Raw genomic sequence first — 17597 nt, forward strand, 5'->3', positions numbered from 1 at the left:
TTCACTGCTTCTCCATACTGACCTTTTTGGTATCGTAACTTGCTGCTTGATTCCAGTACTGTAGTGCTTTATCTCAGTCAATTATAAAAATGTCAGCTGTACTTGCCTGGACATGTCCAAATGTTTAACTCTACAAATGAAATGTTATCAGCATTCAGGTGTACGTCATATGACCAACATAACTTGTATTCAACATTCTATAGGTTATTTTATAGACGTCAAAAATACCTGTATAATGTTTTTGCAAATAAAAGCCGTTTAAATCATTTGAAAAGAATCCTTGCTACTTTTTAAAGTGTAATTTTTATTCATTGAAGTGCTGCCAGAAAAGGACTGGAGTAAACATAAATGGTTTGATTTAATCTTGGGCTGAATGAAAAATTATTTTTGTTTACAGACCTCTTTAGATTTCTGCCAACCTTTTGTTTGGATTTACATATCCATTTTCATCATTTGGAAATTTCTGGGTTTTTTGAGCAGACAAATGATTTATAAAAATGAAATCCTGGACATACCCAGCAGATCTGGCAACATCTGTGCAGAGAAACAGAGTCAACTTTGCAGGGGCGCGATTGAACAGAAATGAAACAGTCCTGTGTCGAGCACGTTTAGCCGTTTTTTTTCTGGCGCAGAGAACGACCTGCTATTAAACGGGACTCTGCTTCATTTCTGGGCCTTGGCGAAGAGCCTCACCCCGCCTCCCCCAAGGTCGCACTTAGTCCCATTTCCTGCACTGATGAGTGCTGCTCACCAGGGCAGGAAGAGATAGGGGAGACATTTTTAAATGGTACTCCAATCTCTGGACACCCCACTGCGCGCTTCAGACCCCACCAACTCACCAATAAGGGGAGTCATTGAGCCTCCCCCACACACCCCATCTCATATGAGGGCACCCCCAGGCTGAATCCCCAGTTTGGGCATGATGCCACCTTGGCACTGCTAGTCTGGCACCTGGACATACTAGCAGTACCTGGGTGGCACTACCAGGGTTCTGATGCGCAATCAATTACTCTCAAGATGAAGTGATTCATAACTAAAGGCTTTAATCTGCTAGAACTCTTCCCCAGCAGCTTTGACACAGAAAATGAAGGCACCGTTTCTTATACTCTGCCTCTCAGGGCGGAGCTACGTACATCAGCCAATGGTAGACTCCTGGGTCTAACCAATGGTCATCCACCTCTCAGGTACCGCACTATCTGGTATTACCACATTTACCCCCTGTTAAAAAAGAGCCAGGCGGGGTGATAGCCAGCGTTAATAGTCGCCCTTCGCAAGGTATGACCAGCTATGGAGGTACCGTGATGTCGAGGGTATTAACAAAGTGTTCATAGTGCAGCAATCAGTTGATCGGGTGGCCTGGTCATCCTTCTGGAGCGTCTGGGCCTCGTCGGTGATTCTGATGGGGGTCCCGGCGGTTGCGATTCCGGGAGCGTGATGTTGTCAGCTTCATCACCCCTAGGCTGTTGGGGCAAAAGGTGGACAGGGGGGAAAGTGCCTGTAGGGGGCGTCGGTGTGTGTTCGGGCCTAGGCAGGAGCGGCGGGAGCACTGACCCTCCAGTCTCTTTTTAGCCTTAGTTTATTAGCTCTGATTACGTCACCTTTGCTCACGAGTCGCCAGGTATCTTTCTGATACCGCCACGTGGTTCAAGTTCAAGTTATGATTAATAAGTCAGCACACCGCTTAGTCAGATTGAAATCAACGGTCATTTATTATATACAACAAGTAATGTTTACACAATAATCCTACTATCTATGTAATAAACCTATCACTACTGGCCAATACTTAACTTTAGGAAGAGCCCACCAGGTCAGGGAAACAAATGGCTTATCCAATCGGATCTGGCCCGCGGGATTCAAAAGGCTGCTACAGGTCGATGGCTAGGAGTCTTTACCGGATAGCGATCGCTGGATTCAAAACTTACAGTTGCCGGTTGCTGTTCTTGCGACGGTCTCGAGCAGGCCCCTCACTTTATAGGGCCCAGGGGCTTCCCACCTCCCGGGGCGGCCCTTGACCCTGAGTCCCAAGTGATTGGACTTGTTCCCAATCACTGGGTTCGATACGTCCAATTGCGAGGTGATTCCCCGATTGGGGGGTGGTCGTTCACCTGCCTTTGTTTCGGCCATTGCAGGCGCCGACAGGTCTGGCCCGGTATTCAATTGCTAATATGTTGCAATTGTTCCCGAGGATAGCTGATTAAACTGCAGATGTCTGGATGGATGGGCTGTTAATAGCCCTGAGTATCGATCTGGGCCAACTTCCCCAGAGCCGAATATGCTATTCTGTCTGCAGCTGTCCGTTTCTGTCTTGTTTCCTGCTTTTCCCAGCAGCCTTTCCGGTTAGCCATTTTAAATCGGGTTTTGGCCAAATTAATCGGGACGCAGCCATTTTACGTGGCTACAGGGTGCGCGTGGGGTTCCGGCAGGCGTCAGGTCCCGAAGGGAGACTGTGTCTTGGCGGCCGTCAGGGAACGCTACGTAGGCATACTGGGGGTTGGCGTGCAGCAGGTGGACCCTCTCGACCAACGGGTCCGACTTGTGCGCCCTCACATGTTTCCGAAGCAGGATGGGTCGGGTGTCGCTAGCCAGGTTGGGAGCGAGGTCCCGGAGGAGGACTTCCTGGGGAAAACAAGGAGACGTTCATGAAGTGTCTGATTTGTGGTTGTACAGAGCAGTGACTGGATGGAGTGGAGGGCCACCGGGAGGACTTCCTGCCAGCGGGGACTGGGAGATTCCTGGACCGTAGGGCCAGCAGGATGGTCTTCCAGACCATTCCGTTCTCCCTCTCTACCTGCCCGTTTCCCCGGGGGTTGCAACTTGTCGTCCTGCTCGAGGCGAAGCCCTTGCTGAGCAGGAATTGACGCAGTTCGTCGCTCATAAAGGAGGACCCCCTATCACTGTGAATGTATGCGGGGAAACCGAACAATGTAAAGATACCCTGGAGGGCCTTGATGACGGTGGTTGTGGTCATGTCCGGGCAGGGGATGGCGAATGGGAACCGGGAGTACTCGTCAATCACGTTCAGGAAGTACGTGTTGCAGTCGGTGGAGAGGAGGGGGCCTTTGAAATCCATACTGAGGCGTTCAAAGGGACGGGAAGCCTTTATCAGGTGCGCCCACTCTGGCCGGTAGAAGTGCGGTTTGCACTCCGTGCAGATTTGGCAGTCCCTGGTGACTGTCCTGACCTCCTCGATGGAGTAGGGCAGGTTGCGGGTCTTGATAAAATGAAAAAAACGAGTGACCCCCGGGTGGCAGACGTCCTCGTGGAGGGAGCGAGGCGGTCCACCTGTGCGGTGGCACAAGTGCCGCGGGACAGGGCATCAGGAGGCTCGTTTAGCTTCCCCGGAGGGTACAAGATCTCGTAATTGTAGGTGAAGAGTTCTATCCTCCACCGCAAGATCTTGTCGTTCTTAATCTGCCCCGTTGTGCATTATCGAACATGGAGAGTGAATCTCCTGCCGGCCAGGTAATGCCTCCAGTGTCGCACAGCTTCTACTATGGCGTGGGCCTCCTTTTCGACTGAGGAGTGGTGAATTTCGGAAGCATGAAGAGTACGGGAGAAGAAAGCCGCAGGCCTGCCCGCTTGGTTGAGGGTAGCCACCAGAGCTACGTCGGACACATCGCTCTCGACCTGGAAGGGGAGAGTCTCGTCGATGGCGCGCATCGTGGCTTTTGCAATGTCTGCTTTGATGCGGCTGAAGGCCTGGCGGGCCTCCATCGACAGAGGGAAGGTTGTGGACTGGATCAGGGATCGGGCTTTGTCTGCGTAATTGGGGACCCACTGTGCATAATAGCTGAAGAACCCGAGGCAGCACTTTAGGGCCTTGGGGCAGTGAGGGAGGGGGAACTCCATGAGGGGGCGCATGTGCTCAGGGTCGGGGCCTATTACTCCACTTCACACTACGTAGCCTAGAATGGCTAGACGGTCGGTGCTAAACACACATTTATCCTTATTGTATGTCAAATTAAGGATTTTCACGGTCTGGAGAAATTTGCGGAGGTTGGTGTCGTGGTCCTGCTGGTCATGGCCGCAGATGGTGACGTTATCCAGATACGGGAAAGTTGCGCGTGAGCCGTACCGGTCAACCATTCGGTCCATCTCTCGCTGGAAGACTGAGACCCCGTTCGTGACACTGAAGGGAACCCTTAAAAAGTGATAGAGCCGCCCGTCTGCTTCGAAAGCAGTGCACTTGCGGTCACTATTACGGAGGGGTAGCTTGTGGTCGGCAGACTTGAGATCCACCGTGGAGAAGACCTTGTATTGCGCGATCCTGTTCACCAGGTCCCCTATACGTGGGGGAGGGTACGCATCCAGCTGCGTAAACCTGTTGATGGTCTGACTGTAGTCGATGACCATCCTATGTTTCTCCCCGGTCTTTACCACCACTACTTGAGCTCTCCAGGGACTGTTGCTCGCTTCAATGACCCCTTCCCTGAGCAGCCTTTGGACCTCAGACCTGATAAAGGTCGGTCCTGGGCACTGTACCGTCTGCTCCTGGTGGCGACGGGTTTGCAATCCGTGAGAGGGTGTTGGTGAGGTTCGCAAACAGGGAAGGCGGGTCGACCTTAAGGGTCGCGAGGCCGCAGACAGTAAGGGGGGGTATGGGGCCGCCGAATTTAAAGGTCAGGCTTTGCAGATGGCACTGGAAATCCAGCCCAAGGAGGGTGGCTGCGCAGAGGTGCGGCAGGATGTACAGGCGGAAATTGTTGAATTCCCTGCCTTGGACAGTGAGGTTCGCTAGGCAGAACCCCTTTATCTCCACCGAGTGTGACCTGGAGGCCAGGGAGATCCTTTGATTTACGGGATGGGTGACAAGAGAACAGCGCCTTACCGTGTCGGGGTGAACAAAGCTTTCCGTGCTCCCAGAGTCAATCAAGCAAGACGTCTCGTGGTCATTGATGGAGATCGTCGTTGTAGCTGTTGCAAGCGTCCGGGGCTAACTTTGGTCCAGAATCACCGAGGCCAGCTGAAGCAATTGAGGGATCTGGTCGGGCAGCGTGTAGTCGGCTGTTCTGGGGGCCTGGGGCCCCATCCAAGATGGCGTCACCCATGGGTCGCACATGGTGTCCGGTGGCGAAGGACAAAATGGCGGCACCCAGCCGTCCAGCGTGGTGTCCGGGGGGCAAAATGGCCGTGCCCGCGTGTCGCACGTGGCCTTAGGCTAGGGGGGTGGCGGTGAGCGCTGGGCGGTCGGGGCCTGAAGGGGGGGTTGCCGATAGTCGCTGGAGACCGCGGCCATGCCGCGGGCCTGGCTCACCGCCGCAAAGTGGCCCTTCTTGCCGCACCCTTTGCAGGCGGCGGTGCGGGCCGGGCAGCGCGGGCGGGAATGATTCGCCTGCCCGCAGAAGAAACAGCGGGGCCTGGCGGCATTAGCCAGCCGTCACGCCGTGCAGGCTTGCGGGGTCAGGGGGAAGGCCTGTGGGGCTGCCGCTGCAGGGTGCCACGCAGCCCAGGGGGCCATCGCCCGTTCGGGCGCAAAGGACTGCGCGTTTTTATAGGCAACATCCATGGAACCTGCCAGGGCCCGTGCCTCAGTAAGTCCCAGAGTGTCCCTTTCTAGAAGTCTTCGGCGGATATCGGGGGAGGTCATACCTGCCACGAAAGGAACCCTGATCAAAAGTTCCGTGTGCTCGCTCCCCGAAACTGGCGGGCAGCCACAGTTTCGGCCCAGCACCAGCAGCGCCCGGTAGAAATCTTCCAACTTTTCCTCGCGGCTTTGCCGCCTAGTCGCCAGCAGGTGACGAGCGTAGACCTGGTTCACAGGGCGGATATAATGTCCGTTTAGCAGCTCGATCGCGGCAGCATAATTCTCCGCCTCCTCGATAAGAGGGTAGATCCCGGGGCTGACCCGTGAGCGTAGGAGATGCATCTTTTGTCCTTCCGTGGGGGTGTCGGCGGCCGTGTCGAGGTCGCCCTTAAAGCACGCCAGCCAATGTTTACAAATAGCAGCAGAGTTGTCCGCGTGGGGGCTGAGCTGAAGGCACTCCGGTTTGATACGGAGATCCATCCTTCCAACTTAAGTTGTAGCAGATTAAATTGATGCGCAATCAATTACTCTCAAGACGAAGTGATTCATAACTGAAGGCTTTAATCTGCTAGAACTCTTCCCCAGCAGCTTCGATACAGAAAGTGAAGGTTGCTGGGACGGCACCGTTTCTTATACTCTGCCTCTCAGGGCGGAGCTACATACATCAGCCAATGGTAGACTCCTGGGTCTAACCAATGGTCATCCACCTCTCAGGTACCGCAATACCTGGTATTACTACAGGTTCCCAGGTGGCATTGCTATGCTGTCCGGATGGCAGTGTCAGGGTACCAACCTGCCCAGAACCTGACCACCCAGGCCCCAGATTGCCCAGGAGCCTCCCTTGAAGTGCCGGTAGGCATGGTCCATGTTTATGGAAACTAGTGCTAAACAGCACCTGCTCGGGATTTCTGAGGCGAGGTCATTAGGTCCCGGGCGCTAGGTAGATCCGGCTCACTTGACTAGGCAAATCTGGGTTTTGACCTCAATGGGCAGGATCCACATTGTGATGTCTTGTTAGATCTTGCAAGGCGTGACGAGGCTGGTAAATCTCGCGGGAGAGGCTACTTGCGAGATTTACCAGCCTCGCTCCGTCCATAGTTAGACACAGAGGCCGAAAGATCGTGCCCCTGAAATGTGACCTTCCATGAGAAAAATCAGTTTTTGTTCCTGTTTGTCCAATTTCCTCATTGGTACAGGATTCACAATCAAATATCAAAATCAGATTACTTGAACTGGTCCAGTGGCTTTAAAATAAATGTTCATGTTCCCGAGTCCATCCCCTTCCTATCTACTGGTTTTGGACTTGGTCTTAACAAAGCTAGCTGGCAATTATTTGAAATGAATTGTGTCATCTGTATGTTGAGAACTGGACAGCTCCAGATTTTTAATGCCAGCATTTAACCAAATAATGTATTTGTATTAATGAAGTTCCTGCTGTATGGGATAAAGTTATATGTTATTGTACATTGTTACTATATACTTCAAATATGCTGTATTTGAAATGATCAAACCGGTCACATTTAATTCTCTGATTTTTATTGTTATGTGAAATTCTGGGAGCTTATTGGTCTTGAGCAGGTTGCTGTTCTTGCATATAGTCTTCTATGATGTAATTAAGTTCATATTTTGATCATCGAGGTAAATGCCTGATGGATTAGTTAGAAATGGAAGCTTTCTTAGCTCCACTAATGATTGAAAATTTTCAAATTCATTGTTGTACAATATAATTGGCATTTTTTGTACATGCTACAAGACTGAAATTCAGATGTGTTAACTGGCACCGTAAGTTGAATTGCTCATGGCTTGCAAATAAAATGGTCAGTTGAAGAAGTTATCAAGTAAATTAAATGTCACTTTTTCAATGTTTGAATTTTCTTTAAACAGGTTTGTTTTATAATTCAACTGGGAACAAAAAATGCTTTGATATCTATACTGAGTACATACGTTGTTCCGATCCAACAGGATGTGGCTTGGGCTCTGCAAGTCAAGCATGGGATTTTCAGGTACCAGCATTGTTTATGTCTTTATGAAACTTATCGTGCAGCTTTTCTTAAAACAATTGGTGAGGGCTCTTCTGAGTATACAGTGAAATATTGGTCATGTAGTGATTAAGCAGTTAGCATCTTTGGGGGTAGACTTTAATTTTCTGTGGTTGCGGCAGTGCACTGGCTACCTACCCAACCTTGCTGTATGGCCCCAATAGGTATCCCTGTGCAACCCGTCGTCTTTGGGTGAGTGCACTATCCTATGCCTCAGATGTTGCATGGCCAGCAGAGTTTCTGAGTCAGGTGATTGCAATGCCAAGAGTCTGAGACAATAGTAACCATGGTACTTTTTATCGACCTATAGGTTATTCACCCCTGCACAAAAATAATTGTGTATTCACCTTTTTTTTTGGCTTCTTTGTTCACTTTGAGCTGAAAAATAAAAGGCAATATAAACTAAAAGGGGAATGATAAATGTATACACAAGGTGGCTGGATTCGTTGCGAAAACTTTTTTAAAAGGCTTACGGATCCTTGGCTCTAAATAAATGAATCAGGAAATAAGAAAGGAAATCGTGCTGAACCTTTATTAAACAAATGCTCACAATTAGAATATTCTAGACACGTTACTATGGGAAAGTTGTCAAGTCCTTTGAGTGGATAGCAGAGGAAATTTACCAGAATGGTACCAAAGCTGACGGACTTCAGAGACGAGAGAAATTAGGGCTATTCTCTTTAAGCAATGATTATGGAGGTGTTCAAAAGGTGAAAGAAAGTAAGGCGATAGTAAGGAGAAACTGTTTCCCTTTGGCAAGGGTAAATGTAAATTGACAAGAATCTGAGGGACATGAGGGTGGGGGAAAATCTTCATAGCAGGTTATGATTTCAAACACTGTTTAAAAAGGTGTTGAAAGCGGATTGGATAAATACTTGATACAGGAAAAGCTTACAGGCGATGGCACTAATGGGAGGGGTAACCCTTTGAAAAAGCTGGCACAAAGATGTTTTAGAATTAGTACGCACATGGGCAATTCGAGTAATATGAAAGTACCCCGAAAGAAAACTGTATAGTGACGGATATTATTCTCTCCTGTAGGCTTCAGTGATTTGACTGGATCACTTTTCTCTCTCTCTTGACAGCTGCATTTAAATTCAAAGTCGCTGGGCAGGTTTCTCCACTGGCAGGATTCTCCATTGCGCCAGCAGCGCACCCAAACCCGGGGATTTCCTGATGGTGTGGCGCTGCCCAGAATGGGAAGCTCCATTGGCCGGCTGGTGGGACGGAGAATCCCGCTGCTGGCAGGGGCGTGGGAGGGAGAATCCCACCCCAAGTCTTTTCTCCAGTTAAAATCAGCATGTGCTAAGGTGCATGTGGATCTTCACTTTCTGATGACCTTAGCCGGAACTTGTTTCAGATCAACTATATTGTCCTGTGTGCCTGATTGTAGCTGGTCGTGCAAGTCTCGGACATTGAGGAATGCACGCACACATCTGCCTTTTCCGACAAGGCCTATTTTGAAATTCTTTTAATGATTATTCTTTGCCTTAGTCTTGATTTGACTGTTTTGTTTTATATGGGAACAATTTACTTCTTGAGCTCTCAGGAAAGCTGTTTCCTATCAAACCTGCTGCTCTCAATGTCTCAAAGTATGATTGACTGTGTTGGTCAAGCGAAAGCAGGTGTACTCGGTCCGCAGTGTGGCCTCTGATGCATCCGCCACTGATCCGGATACCTTTCCATTTGATGGCAGGAGCATCAGAGACCTGCGCACAGCAGCAGAGCATCAAATCCCCCTTCAGATTTCTGCTTTATTATTGGGGATAAACTTATTGAATTTGCAATGCACTTCAGGTGTACAAATGAAATTTGTTATTGTAGATTTATGTGCAAGCCTTCTGTAGCAAGTTGGAAGGCTTTGTGAAGGCAATTCCCCAGGTGGTAGTTTATGGGACTCTTAACCCGAGAGTAAGATTGGGCAGTGATTTTATTTAATGTTTATTTATGTAAGAGAAGATTACATTAATTTACAGAAAATAGTAAAAATTAATAAATAATGCAAGTTGGTGTATGCCTGTTGCTTCTTGGAGTTCTGCAAATACCCAGTTAGAAAAGCAATACTAATATATATTTGATGGAAATTTCAATAATGACTGACAAATGAAGAAAACAGTTTGGGGAGCAGTCAATCCTAACATACTCCCTAATACCGGTTTGTAATTCAATTTAATTTAAGACGTCTGTCTGATTGCAAATGATAAAGTAACAGACCTACTTATTGCAACTGACACTTTGTGTATGTGCAGTAAATACTCCCTAGTGTAGTACAAATAAACACAGCCTTTGATATTCTGTTCCTACGCGAACAATTTTCAGCTCATTCGATACAGTACTATTAACATGCTTAACCTACTCATTTTATCCTGTCTATAATCCCTGCATTTAAGTGTAGAGAAAGAAAAAGGTTTAAAACTGTTTAAATTCAGTAGCTTTTTCTTCATTATCCTATTTCTGACACTTTTCTAGGCTTGCACAGAGATCAATCTGCTGTTCGGAAGTAACAATGAGACAGATATGTTCCCTGCCATTCCGTTTACTGAAGCAATGAGGAGGAATTATTGTCACAGTAAATGGGGTGTATACCCAAATTCGGAATGGCTAAAAATCCAATACTGGGGAGATGGTAATAACACATTTCATTTTCCTTTTTCGTTATTTTGGATGTATTGAGTTTTAATCTAACCACAAGTATGTTGATATTGTAGATTACAAAGCAGCAAGCAATATAATATTTTCCAATGGTGACTTGGACCCCTGGGCAAATGGTGGTGTAAGTATCTCCTGCACTAATGATTGAAATGCAGATGAGTATAGTGCAAAACCCAGTAATTATATTTTCTCATGAAACAGATCCTCAAAACCATGAATCCTTCAGTTATTTCTTTAGTTATAGAGGGAGCAGCACATCATCTAGATCTGAGGTATGTGATGGGAGTTGTAGGAATTAAAGCATTAGTTACCATCAACACTTTTTAAACTGCCTAGTTTAGGCACATTGAGCTATTTTTAATTTTCCTCTTTCAGAGCTACTAATGCTGCAGATCCACCATCTGTTACTGTAATTCGTAAAATGGAATTGAGCATCATTAGAGACTGGGTGAAAAATCATCAACTTCGTTTTGTTTAACACAAGTCAGATGTGACATCTGATAATGTTGAACCAAAAATGTGTACAAGCAAAGGATGTTTTTGTTGGCTGTGTTAATGTTTGAAAAAAATTATGAGACTAGGAATGTATGAGACAAACTAATAGTGTTGGAGAGACAAAATAATTTTGTATTTGCACTGGTACTGAATAAAATTTTATACAGTTGTCATGTTTTAATTGAAATAAACAATTTACAGAACAATCATCTTTATTTACAAAGTTTTCTACAAGGGGGAAAAAACAAGCAAGCAAAGGTCAGCTAACTCATCAAAATTACATAAAGCCCTGTCCAACATCTCATAACAGATTGATCTAAATTAAAAAGCTATATATATATATTTTTTAAACCTACTGGAAGTATTTAATGATTCAGAAACCAAGTAAAAGAAAATAGTTTTACAAAAGGAGATGGGCATTAATTAATTGGATAGCTCTACCAAAGGGCAATGTTTTAAATAGTTTTCTAGATAAATATTTCAGCATTTAACAATGGAATACATATATGTATCCTTTATTTCAAAGGAAGTAATTGACCATTATGCAAATTTATGCCCCATTATACTTTTCATTGACTTTTTAAGCTCATTGAAGAGTTCAATTCCTGCATTCCAGAAGTACACTTCTGATAAACAACTCTTATTCCTCGAGTTTAATTTCCCTTTTAAGCATAGTAATATTTCAATGGTTCACTGGGAAGGGGATCTTAAGTTGTGAACATACATAAATCCAAAGTAGCTCCCCCAGTAACCTTCTAAACGAATCTGTAATCTTTTCAAGTACATTATGTAAATTGAATCATTAAGTAAAGATTTCTGTACACAAAATCATCCATGCATTAACAAGCTAGATCAGATTAGCATTTGTTACTAGTTGCATAAAATCTAAAGATCTAAACAACAGGCATTAGTATACTCAAAATGCTCTGATCTTAAAGGCCATCAAATCAAGTTTTACAATTAGTTGTCAAAGATTGAATTAGTTTACTGATCCTCGGACAAATTGCGCAACTGAAATATTATGGCTAGTTTCCTAAGTTATACGTTTACAATAGATTTTAAATACTCTCATATTCCTTCTTCCTCCACCAGACCAACTTTCTATATGGTTAAATCAATAAAAGTAGCATTGAATTGAAATGCAGCTAAAACATCCTTTTATTTGATGTACAAGAAAAAATAAATGTTTTTAGGCAACAGCGCCTCTCTTAAAATCACTTTGAAAATGTATTGCCAAATTATTTCATGTATTTCAAATGCAGTTCTAGCTCCAGCCTGAGGCATGGCAGAGAAAAGTGGAATAAGCATTTTATTTACAGAAAAACAACCCTGGAAAGAGTGTTGGGTTAGACTAGCATCAGACTTAAGAATCTAGATGAACAGCAGCTGTGGTAACAAGAAATTTAGTCTAATGGATTATGCTAACTACCCTTCATAAGTAAACAAGTCATAAATAAAGTTGGGACCCGCATTTTTTCCTTTCGTACGATATTCCACACTTGCATCCATTGCAAATATAGTTAATTAAAATTCTTACTATATTTATTAACTTACCAATATTTTGGACTATAATGATCATGTGAATTTTGACTATAATGATCATGTGAATTTTGATTGGTCTATATTTGTCCCAAGGAGAATATTAAACATATGTGACCATGGCAATTATAAGAATTTCACTCTTGTTAATCCAGCCTGTCTGCGAAGCTGTATTTGGACCACTTTTTTTTACATTAGTAACTGGTTAGCATTGTTGCTTCTCAGCCACAGGTCCCGGCTTGGGTCACTGTCTGTGTGGAGTCTGCACGTTCTCCCAGTTTATGTGTGGGTTTCCTCCCACAGTCCAAAGATATGCAGGTTAGGTGGCTTGGCCATTCAGAATTGCCCTTAATGTCCAAAATTAGGTTGGGTTACTAGGATAGGCTGAAGGTGTGGGTAAGTAGGGTGCTCTTTCCAAGGGCCGGTGCAGATTCGATGGGCGGAATGGCCTCCTGCACTGCAAATTCTATGTAAATAAAGAGTTAAGATATTAACTCTGAATCGACATCTAATCTTATTGTCCACTAATTTTGTAGAAGGCATTAACTTCACAAATACTATGTGCAGTATGTAAACCCATATATACTCATCTATCGGACTGAATTGGAAAGGCAGGAAGGAATCAAATGAATGGACAGGAGGCAACGTGTGATAAGCAAGTTTTATAGTGTAGAAACAGGCCATTTTGAGTGCAACAGTTCACTTAAGTATTTGTTCCCTGGTTTATGGTTTTTGTTACGTTCACATTTTTTTTTTTTTACACATTGTGTAGGTTCGGACTTTCACAGTGATCGATACAAAGTAGAACAAAACCTCCACATAGTGGTTATCTCCAGCTGACATCTAAGATCCCACAACCAAGATGTGCCAAGAATTAAGACAACATTCAAATCATTCCAACAATCATCAGGTTGTCCATATTGGAAGAATATGTGCTTCGGTATTAAAAATATATTTGTCCAGGCTGATTAAGTTGAAATCATCAGAAAATAGAAGAAAGAAATACTTCAATGTCTCTCCAAGAAAGAAGCTCTCCATTTTATCCCTGGGTTCAGGGTTCTCAGAACTCCTCACGTTATTAATGGAAGTGTATCCTCCAGTATCCACCTGTGTACAGTCAGAAGTGACCAAATTTCACTTGCATGTATATAACACCTTTTATGATTTCAAGACATCCCAAAATACATCCCACTGCTGTAATAGTAATGAAATAATGACCAGATAATCCATTTTAGTAGTGTGACCTTTGGTATAAATATTGGCCTGTCCTACCCTGCTGTTCTTCAATCAGGATCCTAGGCTTTACAGAGACATGGGTATTGGCTACTAAGGCAAATAGCTCAATTTAGGAAATTTACCAACTTGCTAGATCTGCCTTGGTTAAAAGGTGTGTTCAGATATTCAAATTTGGCTGTGGGAGAGGCAGGTGCTAAATGGAGTCAGGCCCACTAAACATCTGCAGCCACAGAGACAGGCAAGTGCCAATGTGGGCTGGTTAGAAGGCCTGCCTTGGTTCTCTGGGAAGTCATCCAAGATGTGCTGAAAAGACTTCTAGTCCTCACCCCTTTCACACACCCCAATGTACCTTCCATGTCAACTCATGTGTCCCCCAACCAACCCAATGGCCCCATATATTCTCCATCCAACCAAATGCTCTGATCAAGTGAGCCAAACCAATAAAAACATCATCTCAGCTGGGGTTCTGTTTTCACAGCGGAAGTAAATTGTTCACTGCTTGATTAATAACATTTAATTGGTTATAAGTATTTCTTTCCATGATCTTTTTGTCAATGTCTCAATGCTTATTTGGACAATATTAAGAGGTGTGTTTGAAACCTCTGTTATTGATACATAAAGGTCTGACACTTTTAGAGGGCTGTAGGAACAGCAGTTTTTTAAAATAAAGATGTGTGAATGGATGTTTTATTTTCGCTCAGATGTTCTACCCGTGCCATATGGGTTATGTCCATGGTGCATCCTGGGTCAGTGGCCATGGAAGGAGCATGCATTGGAATGAACAGTATGAGGGGCAATGGATAGGACACCAATTTACACTGGCCAAATAACCAAAAGGTAATAGGAGGGTAAACCTTTTCTATACAGCGAATCTTTAGGATGCACTGCCGGAGAGTCTGGTCGAACTCCTGTACTACAGGAATAAGGTACAAATTCCCAAAGTATCTTACGCACAAGTTATCAAGGTGTTGGGAAATTCTGGAATAGAAGCTTCTGGTGGAAGCTGCAACCAGCACTAAAATAAAAAATAAACCCTAAAAGTAAGGGGTATTTGAAAACGTCTTAGTGACTTTTGACATTAAATTAGGGGTAAGTTTAATCATTTTAACATACACAACAGATCTAGAACAGAAATCAAAATCATGGCTGGAATCATTTTGTAAAAATAAATTCCTTTTCTGATCTTTAATTCACAAAATCAGCAAAGTTAAGTTCATTATTAGATCGAAACAAAAGGCTGACAGATCAGCATGTTACCCCAATATATTTGAAATCCGAAAAGCAATTTTAAACCTGAAGAACCAAGTCATCACATCACAACTCACTCTGGTGTACTTGTTGAAGTTTTGGAGAATTTGCCAGCCCCAGTCCTGATATTTTTTATCCCGTGTAAATCTATACATGTAGAAAAGGCTTTCCACTGTCTCAGGCCTGAGAAGGTTGTGTCTGTCGGCAGGCTGTCAAAAGGATTGAGAATTATCTGAAACAATACTTTAAAATGACATATACATCTAGGTACACATGTTTTCTTTGTGAAAAATAAGGACTTTCACTGAACAAGCGACAAAATTTAATGTTTACACTGAACTGACATACTTATTCCAATCAAATTGTCAATGTATCAGCAAATACATACTTTGGCAATTACATCGTTAAGCAGATTGCCATAGTAGAGACAGGTGATGATCGTTGGCTCTATGGTGAATGTAGGAAATAGTTATATATTATATTTGATGTTGCAGTGTTATTAAAAAAACATGCAGTAAGGCTTCCGGGTGCGGCGATGACCAGCTAAGTCGCACGTTTCGGCACCTCCCGTTGAAACGGACTTTTCGGCTCTTATTAGGAGCCCCAACGGCAATTTTTAACGGCCAAAATCATTGTGCGGTGAAATAGGAGGGAATCCCCCCGGATAAATATGGATAAAGGAGAGGATAGCGGCCGGATTGCAGTAGATCCACTGGAGCAGCGGCAAGGAAGGGAAGCTCGAAGCAAGATGGCGTTGGAAGGTGGCTGTTCGGTATGGGGCCCGGAGCAACAAGAGTTCCTGCGGCGCTGTGTGGAAGAGCTGAAGAAGGAGGTGTTGGCCCCGATGCTACAGGCGATTGAAGGGCTAAAGGAGGCGCAGAGGACCCAGGAGTTGGAGCTTCGGGTCGTGAAGGCAAAGGCTGCGGAGAATGAGGATGAAATACAGGGCCTGGTGGTAAGGACAGAGACGCACGAGGCACAGCACAAAAGGTGTGTGGAGAGGTTGGAAGCCCTGGAGAATAACTCGAGGAGGAAGAATTTAAGAGTCTTGGGTCTTCCCGAAGGCAGAGAGGGGGCGGACGTCGGGGTATATGTGAGCACGATGCTTCACTCGCTAATGGGATCGGAGGCCCCGACGGGCACTTTGGAGGTGGAGGGAGCTTATCGAGTTCTGGCGCGAAGACCTAAGGCAGGAGAAATACCTCGAGCCATAGTGGTGAGGTTTCACCGCTACAATGACAGAGAGATGGTTCTAAGATGGGCGAAGAAAACTCGGAGCTGCAGATGGGAGAATGCGGTGATCCGCGTGTACCAGGATTGGAGTGCGGAGGTGGCGAGAAGGAGGGCAAGTTTCAACCGGGCCAAGGCGGTGCTCCACAAAAAGGTTACATTTGGAATGTTGCAGCCGGCGAGACTGTGGGTCACACACCAAGGGAAGCACCACTACTTTGAGATGGCAGAAGAGGCGTGGACATCCATTGTGGACGAGAAGCTGGAATAGTCTGCCGAGAGAAAAAGCTTCTGTAATAAAGTGGTGGGGTGATTATGTGGGACGAGGGAGGGGGGGGGGGGGGGAGAATTTTTTCAATTTTGTAACTTTTCTCTTTTCCCCTCGGGGGGGGGGGGGGGGAGGGAGTATGGGGAACTGTGGACGCCGGTGGGAAGGAAAGGGGAAGGGAAGGGGAAGGGAACTGCGCCATCAGGGGCGGGGCCGAGTGGGAAACGCGGGCTTTGCTCCCGCGCTATGGTAATTGTGACGGGGACGCAGGAAGGAGGGGGCCTCGCACAATGAGGGGCCGAGGACAAATGGGGGAAGCTGAGGTCAGCCAGAGTTTGCTGACTTCTGGGAGCAACATGGGGGGTGCAACTACGCTAGAAAGGGATCTAGCGGGGGGGGGGGGGGGGGGGGGAGTTAACTGGGTTGCAGCTAAGGGGGAGCTGTTATGGGGCGGGGTGGTCGGGACGGGAGAGCACCGTCGGTGGGATATACGGGTACGTGGGAACCGGGTGAGGAGCTGGGTTAGAAAAGGGGATGGCTAGTCGACATGGGGGGGGGGGGGGGGGGGGAGTAAAGAGCCCCCCAACCCGGTTGATCACGTGGAACGTGAGAGGGCTGAATGGGCCGATTAAAAGGGCACGGGTACTCGCACACCTAAAGAACTTAAAGGCAGATGTGGTCATGTTGCAGGAGACGCACCTGAAACTGGCAGATCAGGTTAGACTACGTAAAGGATGGGTGGGGCAGGTGTTCTATTCGGGCTTAGATGCGAAGAATAGGGGGGTGGCTATTTTAGTGGGGAAACGGGTACTGTTTGAGGCAAAGACCATAGTGGCGGACAGTGGGGGTAGATATGTGATGGTGAGTGGCAGATTGCAAGGGGAGGCGGTGGTTCTGGTGAACGTATACGCCCCGAACTGGGATGATGTAAACTTCATGAAGCGTATGCTGGGGCGTATCCCGGACCTGGAGGCGGGAAAGCTGGTAATGGGGGGAGACTTCAATACGGTGCTTGATCCAGGGCTGGACCGGTCTAGGTCTAAGACCGGGAGGAGGCCGGCAGCAGCCAAGGTGCTTAAGGACTTCATGGAGCAGATGGGAGGAGTAGGCCCTGGAGATTTATTAGGCCTAGGAGTAAGGAGTTTTCATTTTTCTCCCCATGTTCACAAGGTGTATTCACGGATAGACTTTTTTGTCCTGGGAAGGGCACTGATTCCGAAGGTGACAGGGACGGAGTACATGGCCATAGCCATTTCGGAGCACGCTCCACATTGGGCAGATCTGGAGGTAGGAGAGGAAAAGGAGCAGCACCCACTCTGGAGATTGGATATGGGGTTGTTGGCGGATGAGGGGGTAAGTCTAAGGG

At 46.1% G+C, this 17597-nt stretch overlaps 2 protein-coding genes across 2 annotated transcripts in view; one reads left to right on the plus strand and one right to left on the minus strand.

Annotated features, from left to right (window-relative positions):
• LOC140399100 (uncharacterized) overlaps positions 1-10879 on the plus strand; it is a 115177-nt gene extending 104298 nt beyond the window's left edge. The window contains exons 8-12 of the mRNA XM_072488264.1: positions 7409-7527; positions 10033-10189; positions 10272-10336; positions 10417-10487; positions 10591-10879. Of these exons, the coding sequence (XP_072344365.1) occupies positions 7409-7527; positions 10033-10189; positions 10272-10336; positions 10417-10487; positions 10591-10693 (515 nt within the window). The 3' untranslated portion in view covers positions 10694-10879. The remainder of the gene's footprint in view (positions 1-7408; positions 7528-10032; positions 10190-10271; positions 10337-10416; positions 10488-10590) is intronic.
• The window catches only part of man1b1b (mannosidase, alpha, class 1B, member 1b), a 77964-nt gene continuing 71229 nt past the window's right edge, over positions 10863-17597 (minus strand). The window contains exons 13-14 of the mRNA XM_072488265.1: positions 14811-14942; positions 10863-13356 (exon numbers count right to left, since the gene is read on the minus strand). Of these exons, the coding sequence (XP_072344366.1) occupies positions 13156-13356; positions 14811-14942 (333 nt within the window). The 3' untranslated portion in view covers positions 10863-13155. The remainder of the gene's footprint in view (positions 13357-14810; positions 14943-17597) is intronic.

This window comes from Scyliorhinus torazame, chromosome 22 (assembly GCF_047496885.1).
Source record: "Scyliorhinus torazame isolate Kashiwa2021f chromosome 22, sScyTor2.1, whole genome shotgun sequence".
In the NCBI taxonomy this organism is placed as follows: domain Eukaryota; kingdom Metazoa; phylum Chordata; class Chondrichthyes; order Carcharhiniformes; family Scyliorhinidae; genus Scyliorhinus; species Scyliorhinus torazame.